At 38.5% G+C, this 20523-nt stretch overlaps 1 protein-coding gene across 1 annotated transcript in view; it reads left to right on the top strand.

Moving 5' to 3' along the window:
• The first annotated feature begins 10958 nt into the window (after positions 1 to 10958).
• Positions 10959 to 20523, top strand: part of DTHD1 (death domain containing 1) — a 68333-nt gene continuing 58768 nt past the window's right edge. The window contains 4 exon segments of the mRNA XM_078148237.1: positions 10959 to 11226; positions 12879 to 13052; positions 13055 to 13526; positions 15378 to 15396. Coding sequence (XP_078004363.1) covers positions 10959 to 11226; positions 12879 to 13052; positions 13055 to 13526; positions 15378 to 15396 — 933 coding nt within the window.

Raw genomic sequence — 20523 nt, 5'->3', positions numbered from 1 at the left:
TTGACTAGAGCAGGCTTGTCCTGGTTGGTATTATGGGTTCTGGGATATTTCAGTACAATGAAAGTTAATGAAAAGATCTGGGAACTTCCTGAAAAGCAGTGAGAGGCATAACCTGCCTCAACTGGCTAAATAACAATGGACAAGTCACTTGTCTCTGAATCTTTAATTCTTCCTCTGTAAAATGAGCATAATTAATACTTGAACTTCTTGTATTAAAGGTAATAATGAGGATCAAATAAGATACTTTAGGTAGGATCATAGAATCAAGGAATTGTAGACCTAAAAGATTCTGGAGTGAACAACTAGTATAGCATTTTCCCACCTTCATTTTTAGAGTGATGAGGAGAATGAAGCTATTTGTCTAGGATCCCAAGCTTAGTAGAGCAGAGCTAGGATGAGTGTGCTAATTCTGGGCATGACATTGGAGGAAGGATACTGAGAAGCTGAGGAGCATTAGGTGGAGGGCAAGCAGGCATGTGAAGGGCCTTGAGATCATGCCATATAAGTTTAAGGAGCTAGGAATGGTTAGCTACTGAAGAGAAAACCTTGAGCCAAGAGTATGGGGATAAAGGTGTGGGTGGGGACATGATAGCTCCCTTCAAATATTTAAAAGGATATCATGGAAGAACAATTAAATATATATTATAAATTACATTTATTATTATTCATGATTATGTAATCTTTCATCTTTCCTCTCTCTGTCTCTGTCTTTCTGTCTCTCTCTGTCTCTATCTCTGTCTCTCTATTATTTGGCTCCAGAGAAAAAGAACAAAGGTCAACAGAAGAAAATTACAAAGAAGCAAATTTAGCTTGATATTAGAAATTCTATCTTAGCTATTAGAGCTACCTAAAAATGAAATTGACTGCCTAGGAAGGTAATGGGCTCCCCACTAACTGGAGGTCTTCAAGCAATCTGTATAATCACCTGATACAAAAGTTGTAGGTGGGATTCTTGTTCAGGTATAGGTTGGACTAGGCAGTCTTTTCCATCTCTGAGATCGTGTAATTGTGCTTTGTCACCACGAAACATTCCATCAACATAGTAATTGTTATTATGTGTCCCTTATACTTCTAAGTCTTACTTTTCTTTTTCTTCCCTCTTTTTTCTCTCAGATATTTTTTCTTTCTCTCTGCAAAAGGAAGTCATGCATCCTTTTTTTTTTTTTTTATCCTGCCTGGTAGTGAGTTAGGCAGCCAAGGAAGCTCAGTAACTGATTCCAAGCACCAGGATATCACATATGACACTGGCACAATTTGAAATTCTGTTTGTGAAATTAATTTCAGGAAAGAAAAGAAGTTCTGTGATTTTTGGTCCCCATTGAAACTCATTAAAATTTATTTCATTTGGTTTCATTTTATGGTTCCATGAAGCTATAAATACAGAACATAGTTGTTGGCTTTTTTAAATTTGTTCAATTATAACAGTGACTCATGATATACAGTACTGGAAAACAGACAAGAGTTGCAAAATCATAATCCAAAGTACTAGGACTGGTTTCAAATTTTATTGTTATGAGAAGAGGGCTTAGGTTATCCAAAGAACTGAATACCGACATTCTTTGAATATAGCACAGCCCCTAACACCCAGTGCACATACCATTGTTTTCTCTTAGCAACTGCTGTGTGTTTAGCAAGCAGTCCTTGCCAATGCAAACTCTCAGTGGTACACTTTCATATGTGAGAAGGCATTTCTAAACAATAACTGTTATAATTCAACAGGAGCAAAGAATCTACAATTTATTTGAACAGACTGTCAGCAAATGTGTCTTCTCTAATCTTTTCAATCTGGTGACCCATATTAAAGCAACATCTTTAGTATTCCTTCTCTTCCCACAAAACTATATTGACAAATAGTGACAAAAATGTAAACAGTGGTTAAAACCTATTTTTAAACTGCTGCCTTATCCTTTGTGTAAGCAACGATAATGTCTTCCTCTGAATATTTCTAAGTTACGTTGTTTGCTCTTGGAAGGAAATTTCTTAAACAGAAAGGTCAGTCTTTGGAGTTGTTCGTTTAATTTATCACCAATGACAAACATTTATTGAGCCCATACTTTGGGGGACACTGTGCTGAGGTTTTGTGTATTCAGAATTAATTTGGCCAGGCTCATGTGGCTGGCCCAGATGTGGTCACCCTATACATGTCCAATTCATACATGGCTAATGATTCCAGTTCTGATTGACATTCCTGTTTTTCCAATTGAGTCCACTTTTAATTCAAGTGCATTCTTAGATACCGTTCATTAAATTCTTACCATTTTCTAATGATAACAAGAGAAAAGACTGCTTCCAAAGTCAATGAGGAGGTTTAACATAGAAGTAAATAGCTTGATATTCTACGTAATGCCAAATTTAAGTGTTTTGATTACCTCTGCGCTTCTCCATTACTGTGAGGGCACTGCCATCTACCTAGTGACCCAGATTCACAACCTAGGTATCATCCTAGAGTCTAGACTCTACCCTCACTCTACTAACCTTACATATCTAATCTGTTGCCAGGTCTCATCATTTCTACCTTTGCAACATTGCTGGTGCAAATCCTCTTCTCTCCATTCACACAGTCGCCATCTTGGTTCAGGCTCTCATCATCTCACACCTAGACTATTGCAGCCTTCTTATTGGTCTCCCTATCTCAATTATCTCCTTTCTCCAGTTCACCCCCTACTTAGCTGACAAAATCATTTTCCTCAAGTGCAGATAGGACCATATCAACCTCATCTCCACACCAACTCAATGAACTCCAGTGGTCTCTTATTAGCTGTGAGATGAAACATAAAATCTTCCATTTGACTTTTAAAGACCTTTATAACCTGGCATTTTCTCACCTTTCCAGGCTTCTTACATTTTATTCTCCTTCGCATAATCTACCGTCCAGTGACATCGGCCTTTCATTCCTCAAATAAGACATTCTGTCTCCTTACGCTTTTTCTCTGTCTATCCCCTTTGTCTGGAGTGATATTCCTCCTTTCCTCTGCTTCCTGGCTTTCTTCAAAAGTCAGATCAAATCTTATGTCCTTCAAGAAGCCTTCCTGAGGAGGGAGAGATACCTTTCAGCTGAGAGGGAAGGAAACAAAGATGTTTTCACTGAAGACGTGGCAGGTGATATGGGTCTTGAAGGAAGAAAAATATTTCATGAAGCATAAATATATGAGGGAGCTTGTTTTGAGCAAATGGCCTAAGAAATTCTCAGATAAATATAAAATTCATATCGTGTATGTATATATATGCATATATGTATAAATATAAGATATAAAATAAAATCAAGGAAAAGCCAATAGTGAAACCAATGTGAAAAGGAGTAGTATGAAGTATAGGTTGGGCCCCAAATGCAGATGGAATTAAGTATCAGGCAGACGAGTTTTATTTATTTTTAAACCTAATAGGAAAGCACTTGAGATTTTTGAGACAGGAAATGATACTGTCAGACCTGTAGGTTAGGGATTATTTTGTTAGTTGAGTGAGGAAGGATGGGTATGAAGATAGACTGGAGTCAAGGAAATCTATTAGGAAACTTTTACAGTAAATGAGATGACAGGTGAGGAGGGCCTGAATCAGGACAGTATCAATATAGAAAGAGAGAAAGGCAGAGGTGCAAAAACTATTATGTAGGCAGAAGGAACAGGAATTGGCAGGTGATTAGATTGAGCCGTGAGGGAAAGGAGAGAACAAAAATGACTCCAAGTTTTCAAGGTTGTGTGCCTGGGAGTATGATTGTACTGCCAATACAAATAGATAGGTTGGGAGGAAGGAAAGGGCTTTTGGGGAAAGATTATTAATTTCCTTTTGAACATGTTAAGTTTGAAGTATAAGTATGTCATCTCAGCAGAGATACCAAGCAAGCAGTTGAAATTGTAGAAACAAACAAAGAGAGGGAAAAGGGTTGGAAAATCATTATAGAGAGCTGTATGTGCAGATGTTAACTGAAACCATATACGTAAATGACATCAGGGAAACTAGAAAGAGACCCACCTGTTGGAGGTAGGAAGACAATGACCCCATCAAAGAGAATAAGAAGAAGTGGTCAGAAAGGCTGGAGGAGAAACAGGAGAGATTAGTGTCAGTGATATCTAGATAGGAGAAGAACTTCATGATAGTAGAGAGAATAAGGACTGAGAAAAGGGCACTGGATTTGGCAGTTAAAATCTGATTGGTAACAGTAGAGAGAGTAGTTCAGTCAATTAGGAGGGTATTAAACACCCTAAAGAATTTTAGCCAATATAAATAAATTCCTATAAAGAAAAGCACAAAAGAGCTTACACTGTACCTCAGTTAGCAAAGTCAATACCAGTTTAGACAATAAATTCAGAGAACAGAGATGTTGGAAAACTGTGAGAAAGTGGAGGCAGTGGACAATAAGTAGAGATGGTGCATTTTAGGAAGTTTGCATTGTCAAAGAAATGGTTTTATTTTTGTTAGATTAGGGAGATTTGAGCATGATTGTAGGCAGTGAGAAAGGAACTAGTTAGAGAAGAGGAGAATGAAGATTAGAGATGGAATAAGCAATGGAAGAAGGTCCCAGAGAATTATCAGTGGGAATGGGATCAAGGGCACAAGTGGAGGGCATTGGATAAGGAGGAGGGCCACTAGGAAGGGTGAGAATGTGGAGAAGTTTTGAGGTGTCCAGGAGATGAGAGAGCTTAACAAAATAGCTTCAGTGTTTTCAACTAAGTAAGAAATGATATCACCTGTTGACTGAATGATCTGGAGAGGGATGGAGGTAGGAGTTTGAAGAGAGAAGGTTCAACCCTTTTATTTTCACATCATAATGTATATGGTTCAGTGACTTCATATAGTTCCTTTGGCGTTATTAGAAGTAAAGATGGTTTTACTGAAAAGTAAAATTTACTTTTAAAGAATTCCATAAGTTTATTAGTAACAGTAATAAAAATGCCCTGTAATAAAGGCTTAAAACAAGGTTTCAGTTTACTTTTTGTGATTATCTTAGTTCTTGGCTATAAAGACCTGTTCTTCTGGGTTAGTGACTTTAATTAATTTAAAACAAGATTTAAGAGCTAGCAGATGCTAGTTTCAACAAGTAAAGACATCATAATGTGTGATGAGTTTGATTTTGCAACTCATACATTCTCAGGAAGCCAGACAGATTGCAAGTTCAGGCCTGATGAAAGCAAATGTCATAGAGGTTAAGAAAACTGGTTTTTCTGGAGAAAGGATTATAGTCTATGACTAACAGGGAAAAATGTCTATCAACACACATATATAAGTGCTTTATGTATATGCATTTGTATGTATAATCTAGTGACTTTCAAAATTCCACTGTAATTTTTTTTTCCCCTGACTATTCAAAATGATTTGTTCAAGAGACTGACTGGTTTAGTAGACAAATAGTTGTCCTCAGAGCCAGAGCAACTTGAGTTCAAGTCTAGTCTGACACTTGCTGGATATGTGATCCTAGGCCTATCATCTGACTTCTCAATGCTCTAGGCAGCTGTCTAAGACTAGAACAGGGCTGGGGAACCTGCCACATGCGGTCTTAAGGCCTCAGGTTCCCCACACCTGGACTAGAAGTTTCAAAAAGTGCTGACTGCTTTGGTAGAGGCAGTTTCTTCACCAAGGGCTTCCTGCACCAATAAAATCACAGGTCCAGGCCCAAGTCACTATCACTATTAAAGATAATTATACAATTAAAACCTCCTTTCAAATTATGTCTAGCCTTTACTCTGAAAATTAAAGATATCTACTTATGTATATCAATAAAAGAAAGATCTCAAATAACAGCAAACCTAAGAAAGCAATTACCTCATTACCCCCAGAACTGAATTTCTGAAAGCCATCTTTCTTGTCCTTCATTCTCTGCAAAGTGAGCATCTCTAAAGTGGCCAGGACCTTAATTCTTCTTCCTTTCCACCTCCCCCTTCATTCCTTCTGCCCACATACCTTTACACCTACAGAAGCCATGTAGGCAATATTTATGCCTTTGGCTATAGTGGGTCCTTTGGCTGTTTTTCCTGTCTTCCAAGGATCTTCAAAGTAGCTATAAGAACCCTGAGGCTTTAGATGAGGGGAGAGAGGGAGTAGGAGGAGCGGGGATGGGAGATATCACTGTGTGTCTTTGGAGAGGTTTAGTTGCATTCCATTATTTCTGAAGGAAACAAAGAACTGAAACTTTTCTGGAATGCTTTCTGATTTGCTTCCCCTCTACTTTATTTCTTCTGGTTGATGGGGTGTCTCTGGGGAGTAGGGGAGGCCATTCCTGCTTCCTTCTTTCCCCTACCTGTATCTCTGAGATCCCATTTGGAGTGTGCTCATGAGATACTGAGGTAGCCAGGTCCCTCTAATATTGCACAGGGTGTTAATTACATGTAGTTAGCAACCCTTTCTACCCCGACCAAGCTACTTTTCAGGTTTTTCTTCTGAAAGAGAGCGGGTGGCTTTTCTTTTGCTTTGTTTTGTTTTTCCAATTAGACAGTGTCAACCAGGTAACTGAAGGACTGGATGTTTTTTTTACTCTGTGCTCTACCCTGGTTTACTATATAAACAAGCACACAGGCACAAAAGTATCACTGCTGTCTCTGTTTAGTACAGGGGCCTTCTTCAGCCTGTAAAATAAGGCCAACAAATTCTATCTCATAACTAATATAGAAAAGTAAAGGAAAACTAAATTTAAAAAAATAATAGCTGACAATTATATAGCATTTGATGTTTACAAAACACTTTTCAAGCGTTATCTCATGGGGTTTCAAAATAACTCTTTGAAGTAAGTGCTCATTATTATTCCAATTTGGAAACTGAGAAAATAGAAACTCAAGAAAGTTAAGTAATTTGGCTTTCCATATGAGCATCTGAGAGGATTCAAGCTCAAGTATTCTTCTAAGTCTAGTATTCTACTATTCCATGAACATCTGCTTTTTAAAATCAATCAATGATCCTTAAATTCTCTTCAGGAACTGTGCACAAGACACTGTTTTAGGAACTATGGGAGCATATCTTTCCATACTGATTATACACTACACCCCTTCTCACACTCTAAGATCCAGTCAAACATACTAGTGGTCTACTATGCCTAGAATACATTCCTTCCTCTCTTTTGCCTCATAGAATCTCTTTTAACAGATGTCACCTGACTTACACAGGTAGCAACTCAAGTCTTCCTCACTCTAGGACCTTTCCTTTATCCTCTATGTACCTATAGGCATATTTATCCTTTACCAAACCTGAGCCTTGAAAATCTGTATCCTTTGTTCCTATTCATGTGCTGCTGATAAAGCTGAACTGTACTGATTGGGTCTACCACAAGCATATGATACATGACATCAACTAGGCCCTCATCATAGTAAGGCAATGCTTTTAGATCCTCCCTCCAGTTTATTTGCTACAGCAGCAATTCCAAAACTTTTCATGCCTCCTCAGACCTCTCATGTCAACCCTCCTCTTCCTCTCAGCTGAGGATTTCAATTCATATTTCCTCAGAAGAACTGGGGCCATTTGAAAAGAAGTCCCTCTTCTCTCTTCTCATGACATCACTTAGACATCTTAACCCAATATCTTCTCTTTCACCCATCTTAGGTGAAGGCATGGTCCTTTTCTTGCTGAAAGCTATTTAACTGTACTCTTGATTCCAACATCTCCAGTAGTTTGCCTCCATTTTCAATCCTCTCTAATCTTCATTTTCTCCCTGTTGTCTTTCCTGTTTCCATACATAGTCAACCAATTCCATCAGCTTCCCATTGCTTTTAGAGCCCTATGCAACCTGGCTCCAACCTGTCTTTCTAGCCTCAATAGGCATTATTACTCTTCCTTCCTTCATTCTTCTTCCAGCCAAACTGGGCTTCCCTCTGTTATGTTCTCCCATAGACAAGATTCTATCTCTTGTGCCTTTGTACTGGCCATGCTTAGATTGAACTCTCTTCTTTCCTTAGGCTTTTCCTTTAAGAGAAAGCTTAAGCACAATTTTCTGTATGAAGCCTCTCCTGATCCCTGCTTGACTCTCCTCATTCCCAACTACTATGTCCCTCCTCTCATACTGCATTATATAGAAATACTTTGTATACATTTGTAAGATTTATATTAATGTTTTATATAATTATATTTGTACTTGTCTCCCCCAAAACACACATACTTACACATATGGGGAGAGAGAGAGAGAGAGAGAGAGAGAGAGAGAGAGAGAGAGAGAGAGAGAGAGAGAAGAGAGGGAAATGGAAATGGAAAGTTATCTCAGAGGAAGCCATTAGTAGCTGGGAGGGGTAGGGTACTAGGAAAAACCTCTGGCATAAAGTAATATTTGAGCCAAGTCTTAAAGGAAGTCTGGGAGTTAAGGAGCAAAGGTGAGAGGGCAGAGCATTTCAAGCATGAGACACAGCCAATGGAAATACAGAGAGCTGGGAGATGGAGGGTCACATGTGAAGAACAAATAGGTCAGTGTAGCTGGATCAAAGAGTGTGTGGAGTGGGGTGCAAGAAGCCTGGAAAGTTAGAAAGAGGGCAGATTTTGGAGAGTTTTAAATGCCAAATAGAGGATTTTATATTTGAGCCTAGAGGTAATAGGAACCACTTTAGTGTAATGAGTAGAAGTGTGACATGGTCAGACCTGTACTTTGGGAAGGTCACTTTGGAAGCTGAGTGTTGAATGTATTAACTTCAAAGTGAGATGTGGCAGAAAAACCAATTAAAAGCGTGTCATAATTAGTCCAGGTGAGAGGTGGATGATCTGACCTGGTGTGCTGGTTGTGTGAGTAGAAAGAAGGAGATGTACATGAGAGATGTTGTGACGATATAAATGACAAGATTTGACAAAAGATTGGATGTGTGGGTGGCAGTGTAGTTGATGAATAGATTGTAAAGGAAGTGGCCTGAGATGAGAGAGTGCTTCCTCCCTAACTACTTTATATTTAACTTCCTTGTATTTACTTTTATTTATTTTGGATATGCTTATATATCAAAAGAAAACTACGTGGTACAGTGGTGGAAAAATTACTAGCTTTGGAGTCAGTGTTCCTAGGTTACTATTTGTGTGAGCTTGAGCAAGCTAATTGACTTCCTTGGGCCTCAGTTTCCTCACCTGCAAAATGAAGGGTTTAGACTAGATAACTTCTTCAATATGCATTGGTTATTTCCTCCAAAAGAAGAATATAAGCCCTTCCAAAGTAGGAATTATTTTGTTCTTTGAATTTGCATACTCTATACACAACACCTGGCACATAGTAGGTACTTTATAAATGCTTGTTGATTGATTGGTTGAAGAAAAAGGTCCTAGACTGTAGGATTTAATAACTACTACCTACTTACCTTCTCTGGGAGATGAAAGCACATATTTGAGGAAATAACAAAAAATTCAAGAGAGTAAATGGGAAATACTAAATAAATGACAGACAATAATTCAACATTTCAACTTTCCAAACATTTATTAAGTACCTACTATGTGCAAAGGCCCTTGTTAGGGTCTAGGAATACAAAGAAAGCAAGACTGAAATTTCTTCCCTTGAGAAGCTTACAATTTAGGATTGGGTTGAGACATGCACATTAATAATTCTGTAATAGTTCACCAGAGATTCTGTTCTAAAGGCAGGTATATATTCTCTAGTGTCCATCTACTCCATTCACCTGGGGCATGATAACCGTGACCGATGAGATGGTTCACTCCTATTCCTGTGGAAAGGGACACCATAAAATCTTATGAGTTAGACTTGTAAAAGTGTGCTTAGGGAAGGCCATCAGGAACCTCAGCAGCAACTTGGGGAGAAGAGTTAGCACTGCAGTAAAAAGGCCCCAAATACAACAAATGCTGGAGGTTGGAGAGGAAGGAGCTGCTGTCCAACCCTGCCACAACCTCTGTGACCAAAAATTCTCTAGCAGCAACAATACAGAGAGTGATGAGAAGAGGACATTGTGACTGAAGTATTAGTAGTCTGTGATTAGGGTTGAATGTAAGCTAGCTGAATAGTGTTGCTATTACTATACTGATTCTGTGTGTACCTTTAGTGTTGAAATTCCACCAGGAGAGTATTGAGAAAGACAGATTTTTCTTAAGTACTAGGAGCAATCCAAGCATAGAGGCTCAAGGCTAGATGGAAAAGAGATATTATTAATTTATATCGTATAACTTTTTCAAAGTACATAAAGACAAGTGAATCTGGACCAAAAAAAAAAAACTTAGGCAATCTGGGTTGATAGCAATCTCCCCTGGTGCAGATAAACTGGTGTTAGCTCTTCTGAAACCAATTACTTTAATCACCTTTTGTCCCTTTGTTCTTCCTTCTTAATCCATTTTACTGAATTATGTAATCACGTCTCTCCATCTTGTTAATGAGGACATTACTTGAGATTGTAGCAGCAGAAATGTAGAACTGAAAGGGACCACAGAGGCTATCTAGTCCAGTGCTTCATAGTCATACCTCCTACCCTCATTTTACAGATGATATTAGAGATAGAAAGTTATTCACTGAAGGTCACACGTGTCACCATTTTGAAAAATGAGTTTCATGATGCTTTTTGAAACATGGGGACATGTTTGCTTGTCTCCCAACCTCTAGAGTTTTTGTTTTGTTTTAATGATCATTGGAAGAAACTTAGCAATCACATCAGTCATCTGGACTTGGTGAACTGACCTCTTGAGGGAAGCCAAGTGGCTTCTTGTCCTCCCACTATCTTAGTTTTTGGTTTGCTAATTATTTTTTACTCCCATAGTTCTCAGTCTAGAGATCATTATCCTTGGCAGAGAAAACAGAAACTGAGTTTAATCTGTACTGTACACAATAGCACATGGTGTATGTTCACTAGTGCTCACTGATTTCCCAAAAGCCCCTCCTTTGGTCACCTAGTAACTTTACATTGGTTAACAATGATATAAAGCTTTGCAAAGAATTAATTGCTATGCTATTTAGTGAGAATTCAGCTGCCGAACTTTGAATATCTAGGTTTGAGAAATAGTTACTAGTGACAAGCTTGAATCTATTTGTTTATTTATTTATTCGTTGTGTTTTACTTGACAATAGGAAGGAAATGGATCCAACTGAAATGGACATAGGTAAACTAAATAAACTACTAAAGCAGATTTGGAGGCAAAACCAATCGGTAAATGAGACCCTTTTGTGCAGTGACCATCTAGATAAGGATGGCATAGGGACATGGGTATCTACAATGATCATGCTATGTCAAGAGCTTAGTGGGGCTCTCTGCCAACATTTGGAACATGTTACAGGGACACTGCAAGCCACTTGCCAGCAGCTGCATGTTCTTGACAAACAGAAACCTTACATTTGGAGACAAGGCAAGTGAATATATATTTTGCTACAATTATAAGTATTTAATGTTTCATGTATTAAGGCACACAGGTTATGGTGATCCTAACGCTTTCTTTTTAATACCTTTATGTCAATACCTTCAATACCTTTTAGGAAAATTGGCATATCCTCAAAAATGAGAGGTGAAGTAAATTTCTAGTTTGCACTTCTATGTGCACATCTATGACCTATTTTATACCATTAAAGTATAACATTAAATGATTAAATTGCCTCATTCAAATATTAACTTTCATTTTACTTAATTTTTTTTAAAATATCAAGCCAAATTTACCTCTGATAAAGTTTTACAGGAAAACTCTTATTGTTCCTTATGTTGGACGTAAATGGAGTGTCTTTGGAAATACAAGTAGGTGATATTAGGTATGCTAAAATTTACTAAATTATCCATTTTCATCTTTTGATAAAGTTACTAAACAAATCAGAGGAATGCTGTACACATTGCAAATCTTGACTTCAAGAAAGCATTTGATAAAGACAAAATATTTTCCAGGACGGGTAGATTTGCATCTCGCAGAATAATTATAACCAAAGACAACTGATTGATGTCAACTTGAAAGGAAGTCTCCAATGGAGTGTCTTAGACATTGCTGGAGATATAAAGATGACTAAGAATGACCTTTATATTGAAAGCAGTATCTTAAAATACATTTAGATCATGCTTGGTAGTTTACTAACTGTCTCCCATTCAACCCAACCCTCTTCAGGTAATGTAATGCAATGAGATGGAAAAGCATTTATTAAATTCTCACTATGTGCCAAGCACTTTGCAAGGAGCATCATAATTGTTAATAATATCATAAAACTTCACTGTACTGTCTGTTGGTTAAATCATGCAATTGTGTTCAATTCTGGGTGCTATGCTTAACAAGGGGCATTAACAAACTAGAGAGTATTAGGAGGAAGATGTTCAAGATGTCTGGAAATCACAATGATAGTTACTATTAATATAAGCTTTAAGCCACAGAAAACATTTTATATGCATTACCTCATTTGAACCTCATGACAATATTGTGAAGTAGCTACCGCACATATCATTAGGCCCATTTTATAGTTAAGGAAGATGAGGCTCAGGAAAGTTAAGTGACTTGCCCATAGAAAGATAGCTAGTTAAGGGCTGGAAGTAGATTTCAAAGCCTAGTTTCTCCTGGCTCAAAGGCCATACAGTTTTTCTACTTTAAAGAATGGTTGGGGGAACCTAGGATGTTCAACTTAGAGAATAGGAGGCTTACAGGAACGCTGATAGCTATGTAGAATAGGGAGGAAGCCCATCTTGTGTTGTTGCAGAAGGCAGAACTGGGACCAATGGGTGAAAGCTTAGAAAGAGGTAGATTTTGACTCATAGGAAAGAACTTTATTGTAACTAGCTATTTAATGATGAACATTCCCAGCCTAGCAGCAGCAGTTTCTTACATAGGATATAAGAGGGCCCTTATAATTTATGCTTCTGTGCCTGGGGTTGCTCCAGCAGAGAGTACATTACTTTTTTAAAATTACATTATAGATATGATTCTTATTTTGTAAAGCTCCTTCCTTCTCTAAAATATGATTCTATTGGATGAATATTTACAATGTAGAAACAATTTGATTATTGTGTTCATTGTTTTTTTTTTAAATCTAGAAATTGATGCTCTTATAGTTTGCCTCAAGAAAATAAGTGAAAATTTGAGGAACACTGTTATACATCTTCAGAAAGAGGAAAAAGACATAGTTAACTTATATGCCATGAACCATGAGGATATTCCCCTTTACACACCAACTACCTCCCAAAATACCTTTGGTGGAAGAAACATTTCTGAAAAGGGAAAATGGATTATACAGAAACAGCTCCCGATTCCAGCCAACCATTTCTTCAAATTTCTCCCCCTAAGGAAGGAGAAAATCATTGCATGAGCCAAATCCAGATACAAGAAAACAAGGAACTGATGGTTTCTGCATTTGTGGGGAAAGAAAATATCTCATCATTGAATGGAAATGTCATGAGGCAAGAAATGGAATTCAACGAAGCGTCCTCAGAAAATGTGGCAAATAAGGATTGTAAACAAATAGGAAATGCTGTTGTAGAGAAAAACGACGTGATGAGGGAAGAGATTAATGCTATAAGATCTAGTAAAGAACTTCCAGAAAGAGAATTTCAAAGTAATATGGAGAGTATGAATGAAGAGAAGACAGTGTCTCTGATGAATGATATTGACAATAGTTTCCGGGGAAATGTTCTCACAAATGATTCAGAGAATCTGAACCAACCAAATCATGTTCTGGAAAAGGAGTAAGTAAATATATTTTCCTTGATGATTTATGTTTATGGATATAAATAGAATTTGTACACAAGATCAACTTTAGTCTTCTATTGATTTTTTTTCCAAGCCATAATTAGTCCCCTTAAACTTTCTCATAAAACTACAAAAGGAGAATTGGATTGGGAGGGAGGGAGGTTACAGGGTATAAGATAGTATTATAATGGAAATAAATACATATTCAACAGACATGTAAGTACCTAGTATGAATAACACTTTGTACCAGGCTTGGGGAGATAACAAAGATAAAGGGATAGGGTCTTTTCACCAGAGCACTAGAGTTTACTGTAATTAGAATGATGACCTAGGTCTTTGCTTCAGGTCACTGAAATTTAGAAGGTACAAAATTTAACACATATACGTCTTTAGCAGCATAAAAAGTAGTTTAGCTCACAGTTAGTATGGATAGTTAAAGTATGTAGCTACTGGATAGAAGGCATTGAGCAATACCACCCATCTGTGTTATTATATCCATCTGGATCCTTCTGATGATGGGTTTGGTTTATCTCTCCCTAAAGCTGGGAATCTTCTAGAGCAGATCCCTTTGACACTCTAGTGAAGTCTACGCATGCCTTCTTGGAAGGAGGTTTTTTTGTTTTTGTTTTTGTTTTATTTTGTTTTGTTTTGTGAGGTAATTGGGGTTAAGTGACTTGCCCAGAGTCACACAGCTAGGAAGTATTATGAGTCTGAGGCCAGATTTGAACTCAGGTCCTCCTGACTCCAGGGCTGGTGCTCTAACCACTGTGCCACCCAGCTGCCCCAAAGAAGGTTTTTAAATTCATAAAGCAGAATATACAGAATTACAAAGGAAACCGATTTTATTGAAACACAATGACCAAAACATTAAAAAAAAATTCATAGACCCAGGGAAGGATCCCTGCTAGGGTGATGGAAACCATATTGGGAGTAGAGAACAAACTTCATTTTTTGTTCTTTAGCAAGAACTAAACAATAGTAGCTTTTGCTCTTAGATACCTTTCCTAGTGGTTGGACAATGTGGGCATATTCCTGGTCTCTGTTATGGGGGCCTGCCCACCCTAACTTCTGTCCTCCCCTAGTTCTCAGGCCTCTGGCATAATGGACCCTGTTATCCCAAAAATAATGTTGGAAATGGGGATCCGTATCAATAATGAATTAGTCCTGGATTTACTGCTTTCAGAGCTATTCACTTTTATCTTTGAAATATTTATGTGCATCCTCTTCTTACATTGTTTATCTAACTTGGTAGACAATGGGATGCCTAGGCCTATTTTTGGATTCTTCATCCTGAATTTATTTATTCATATATTTAATTCAATATCCACTTATTAACTTATTAATTCTTATTGATCCCTTAGCAAGGACTGTGCTAGGTGTTGGGGAGTAGTACAAAAGCATAAAGCTCTGGTATCTACCTTGATAGAGTTTCTTGTCTACTAGACAACATGACAAGCACAAATGCTTTAAACTTATTGTGTAGTTGTAGTTCACTGTAAAATAAAATATGATAAGAAGATAAGAGAGTGCTCTTCAAGGACAGAGGAAGAGAAGGTAAGTTCTGACTGGGAGAGACCAGGGAAAGTAGTGACAGAGGAGGTGACATTTGAAATGGGACATAAAAGATGGGTAGGGGGGCAGCTAGGTGGCACAGTGGATAGAGCACCGGCCCTGAAGTCAGGAGGACCTAGTTCAAATCCGGCCTCAGACCTAACACTTGACACTTACTAGCTGTGTGACCTTGGGCAAGTCACTTAACCCCAATTGCCTAAAAAGCCAAAAAAAAAAAAAGGATGGGTAGGATTTCAGCAGGAAAGGATTACACTTGGGAGTAGGATTCTAGGCAGGAAGAAGAGTATAAACAAAGTCACAGAGACAAAATTCTATTTGCATATATGCCTTTGGCCCCAGTGTAAATAAAGAAGGATTTGGAATAATTAGATTTGTGCCCTGTGTTTGACAAAAGAAGTAGGCTCGCATGTTGGCTGGAAGCACACAAACCTTGTTTTCTGAGTGTAATTTTAGGAAAGTTATGACCAGCTAATTTGGGGACCTAGAAAGAATACAAAATTAGAGTTCCTGACCCCACGTATGATGGCATGGAATGATTGAGATAATAGGTTATATATTTTATAGTTTTCCTACACCTCTTCTAGCTTAGCCCAAAGTGAGGTGTTTGGCTTGTTTTTGTTACACCTTTGAATTCTGGAGAATGTTGAACAATTTCCTTAAATAACAAATTTCCAGAAAGGATATTCTTTCATTTGTCACTAGAGTGTACAGTAGAGAGTCTACTATAGGAGGGTCCAGAGAAAACACTGATCTGTGAAAACACTTAAGCTCTAGGCCTGGATGTACAGAAGCCAGCCTGAACACTGTCTATGGATCTGATCCAAATCTTACTTCTTGGGGATGATGCAGCTGGAGTAGACAGTCCTTTAGCAGTTCCTAAACCATGTCATCCAACAATACTTTCTCCCTTCTCCTTCTACACATAAAAAACTAGAATTTGGCACAATGGAAAGAACTCTGGATGGGAAGTTCTGTTTTGGGAGCCAAGATGGTGGAGTAAGGGTTCTCTCACCCTACTTGTTAACTTCTGAAAGGCCAGAAAATATTGCCTCAGGAAAAACCCTGGAATAGCTGAACCAGCAGAAAGATGGGGTGTAGCCGTCCAGTAGCCCAGGTAGCTTAAGGGATTACTGGAAAGGTCCTTCTTGCCCTGGTGGAAGGGGAGCAGTACAAAATGGGAGGCGTCCCAGCAAGCTTGCGGAAAGCCCCACCTCAGCATACCAGGGGAGATCCTGAACCCAGGTGGTGGAGCAGGCAAACACCAACACCAGGACCCCCAAGTGCCTCAGGAAGGGCAGGGGAACCAGCAGAAACTGGCTCAAAAAACCACCATGCGCCTTGGTGTTCTACGGCAACCAAGTCTCCCAGTGCCTCAGCAAAACTCTGGGAAATGCTCCAAGGGTTCCCCCAGGTGGAGAAACATCCCACAGCAGCAAAACATCCATCTGAAAGGAGCCAAAGAAAGCAAAAGGAAGGAAAAATCTGGGTGAGCAGGCAACCGCTAGGGGCCAGGCTATCCAATCCTTCCCCTAGAGTTCCAGTGTTGCTGATTTTACCTTAATACCAGGTAAGCTGCCTACAGACTCCAACTGCCAATGTTGGAGGCCCCAGCACACAAAGCCAGTTACCAGGCCCCAGGCTCCCAACACAAGAAGCTTGGGTCAGCACCCCCTGCTCCCCAGCAGGAGAGCTCAATCTTTTTAAAGGCCAGGAAATAAGCATACACCATGAGCAAAAAGAAATGTACTATGGATTATTATTATGGGAACAGTTAAGATCAAGGCAGAAATTCTGAAGAGGACAACATTGTCAACAGACCCAGATCTGGAACCTCAAAAGGGAATATGAACTGGTCTGAGGCCCAAAAAACCTTCTTGGAAGAGCTCAAGAAGGATTTTAAAAGTTAAATAAGAGAGGTGGAAGGAAAAAATGGGAAAAGAAAGGAGAGGTATGCAAGAAAGAGTCAATAGCTTGGAAAAGGAAGGACAAAAATTAACTGTAGAAAACGGTCCTTAAAAAATACAATTGGCCAACTGGGGAAAAAGTACACTGAAGAAAACAAGTCCCTAAAAAATATAATTGGCCAAATGGAGGAGGTACAAAATCTAATGGAAGAAAACAATTTGTTAAAAATTAGAATTGGGCACGTGAAAGCTAATGACTATCTGAGAGAGCATATCTATGACTTGGGATAAAATATGGACAAGGATTGATCCCTTAGAATTTAAGTTACTGTTCATTATGTTTAATTATCCTCCTGTAGGAGGATGCCATAGTCAGAACTCTATTGGTTGAAAGTACTTCTAAACATTTGTGATTTCCCTAGTGATGGAACTCAGTACATCGTTGCAGATTACAACCCCTCCAAACCTTGTTTGGATATTTTATGAGTTGTTAAGCTGTGGCCAAAAATTTCCATCATCTGGCAGCCAGCTTTCTGTTCATGAGTCTTTGCAAACTTAAACCAGTCCTCAGACCTATACTTGTGGTAGAGCATTGTGATGAGGCAGCAGCAGAAGTCTTCAGTTTAATAGATAATGGTAAGAACAAATTTAATTTTGTTAACAATAATTTGGTTGGATCAGAAGAATTGAGAGCAGGGGCTTCAAGTCTCCAAAGATGGATGAGTATTTAGGTCTGTGTTGCTGAGATTTTTTGTAGAATAGTATGTCTAATATCTTAGGAATGCTGAGAACTAAAAGGGAAGGAAGTCCTTAAAGTAGGTCTAAGTAGAATCTTACTCTGGTTTGGATGAGGCAGCCACAAGATCCTGGTTGCTTTTTTGAGGTGGTATGATAGCTAGAGCACTGAACTTGGTGTCAAGTAGAACTGCATTTGAATCCAGCCTGAGATGCTATCTGTGTGGCTTTGGGCCAGTCACTTTACTTCTCAGACTAATTTTCTAAGTGCAAAGTTTTTTGTATTTTTTAAACTTTTTTTTTTAGGCAACTGGGGTTAAGTGACTTGCCCAGGGTCACACAGAAAGTAAGTGTCAAGTATTTGGTCTGAGGCCAGATTTGAACTCAGGTCCTCCTGACTTCAGGGCTGGTGCTCTATCCACTGCACTACCTATCTGCCCCTGCAAAGTTTTTTGTAAACCTTAAAGGGCTATGTATAAATGGCTGGATGGCTCAGTGGATAGGGGACTTGTCCTGGAGTCAGGAAGACCTGAGTTCAAATTTGGCCTCAGATACCTACTAGTGGTATGACCTTGGGCAAGTCACTTAATATCCATTGGCCTTGGTTTCCTCATCTATAAAATGGAGATAATAGCTCTTACCACCCAGAATTGTTATAAGGTTCAAATAAAATTTGTAGGGCACTTGGTACAGTGCCTAGCTCACAGTAGGCCTTATATCAATGCTAGCTATTATTATTATTATTAAATGTTAATTATTGTTATTATTATTCCAAGTTTGCTACTGTTTCCCCTGTCATCATTAGATATTCTGGTCACTTCCTTGGAAGAGAGAAACAGAGATTGTACTTCACACCATATCTCTGTGAAGGTTAGGGAGTCATCACCTCATCTGCTGCTATTCCAGTTCTGCAAGAAAATGGTGGGAGGCAAAACAGAATTAGGGTCCTTTTCAGAATTAGGTTCCCACCTTTTAGGCAGGAAGGTAGGAGAACAGAGGGGTAAAGGCTGGATAAAAGGGCAAGAAATATAAGAGAAATTAATAAAGAGGGAGAAACCACATCAAGAATAAAAATAGGATACCTTCATGATTGATCCTGCCAGTAGTCAGAATTGGTGACTGTCAATAATCCAGCACTCAGCCTCTTACTGTTACATCCCGAGTTTTATGCCCAGATTATCTGTCAATTCACCCATGGCTCTGATTCCGTTATCAATTCCTCTTACCCCTTCCAGATCCAGGTGTTGTTTCAATCACTCACCTCAAGGTCATGATTAAACAACAGTTAAATTGGATTAGTGATTTAGCTGGCTTAGTAAAGGCATGGTAAAATCAGAAATCATTAGCCACTTGTATCATAAAAATAGGCATTTCATAGTCTAACACAGTTCTAACCAGAAGACAAATCCTGCTCCTCAGACTAGTTTGTTTTACTCTCTTCAGTTTCTCTTGGTTTGGGGGAAGAGATAACCTGGAAATTCATTTGCTTCACTAATTCCCATCACCATCTATGCAGTAAGAGTAGCTAGGAAAAGCAAGCATAACAGGGACTCAGACCGGTTAATTCACAGATTGTTGAGATTTGAAATTCCCTTTGGATCTTGCTGCTCAGGGCAGATGTACACACAAACAAAAGTGGCTTTCTTTTCTTCTGGTTCACATATTTGCTTATAAGCTGTTCTGGGCCACCTATCTTCTCAACGCTGGGTTAGGATAGCACCTTGCAAGTGAAACCCTCTGAAAGCTATCGGAGTGGGGAGCTCCCTAGTAGTACTAAAGATGAAAGAAGAGGGAGTTACTTTCCTTTTTACTGCTGTATCTCTGAGCCTCTTTCCTTAACTTTCAAATTTCATGCTCCAGTACTGTGTCTGACATATGTTCCTATTCCAACTAATCTGACCCACACTGTCAACAAAACCATCTGGACATGGTCTCTGTCTTGGCATCTCTGCAGAAACAGAATAAAATAACAGATTTGGAACTGAAAGAGACCTTAAAGGTCATCTATTCATTTGTGCCATTTTACAGATGAAGAAACTAAGGCTAGAGGGGTAAAGTGACCTCTCTAACAAAAATAATAAATAGTTGAGATGAGATTTAAATCCAGGTGCTTTGATTATGGCACATACATAGATACAAATAAATACAAAGTAGTTAAATAAAAAAGTGTTTTGAGAAGAAGGGTACTAATAATTGAGGACATCCTGACATAATTATCCTGTTCCTAAAATGTATGTTCAATGTAAAATATTCATTTTCATTAGGGAAAATTTGTTTTTTGCTACAAGTTTGTTTTAATCACATCATTGACATTCCAGTTTGGTGAAGTCTTCTATGCAATTCCAGATATTTGTGAAAAGCCATTTAATAGACAAAAAATTACTAATTTGTATAAGGAACCAATTTCTTACCCATTGATGTTGTTAGGTCATTTCAGTTGTGTCTGACTCTTCATGACACCATTTAGAGTTTTCTTGGCAAAGACATTGGAGTGGTTTGCCATTTCTTTCTCTAGCTTATTTTACAAACGAGGAGCTGAGGCAATCAGGGTTAAATGACTCACCAAGGGTTAGTGCTAGTAAGTGCTTAAGGTTGGATTTGAAGTCATGAAGACAAGTCTTTCTGATTCCAAGCCCAGCAATCTATCCACTACTCCACCTAACTTCCCCTTACCCATTGATGAGCCCTGCGTATTCAAATATTATATTTTGTTGCTTAATTATTATTCCAATTTGGCATAGTGGAAGGAGATTTGGAGTCAAGTCAATAAGTTGCCAAGGAT

This window comes from Phascolarctos cinereus, unplaced genomic scaffold (assembly GCF_003287225.1).
Source record: "Phascolarctos cinereus isolate Bilbo 61053 unplaced genomic scaffold, phaCin_HiC Scaffold_9;HRSCAF=440, whole genome shotgun sequence".
NCBI classification, from domain to species: domain Eukaryota; kingdom Metazoa; phylum Chordata; class Mammalia; order Diprotodontia; family Phascolarctidae; genus Phascolarctos; species Phascolarctos cinereus.
The sequence above is the reverse complement of the archived record's forward strand: the minus strand, read 5'-3'. Positions and strand labels throughout refer to the sequence as shown.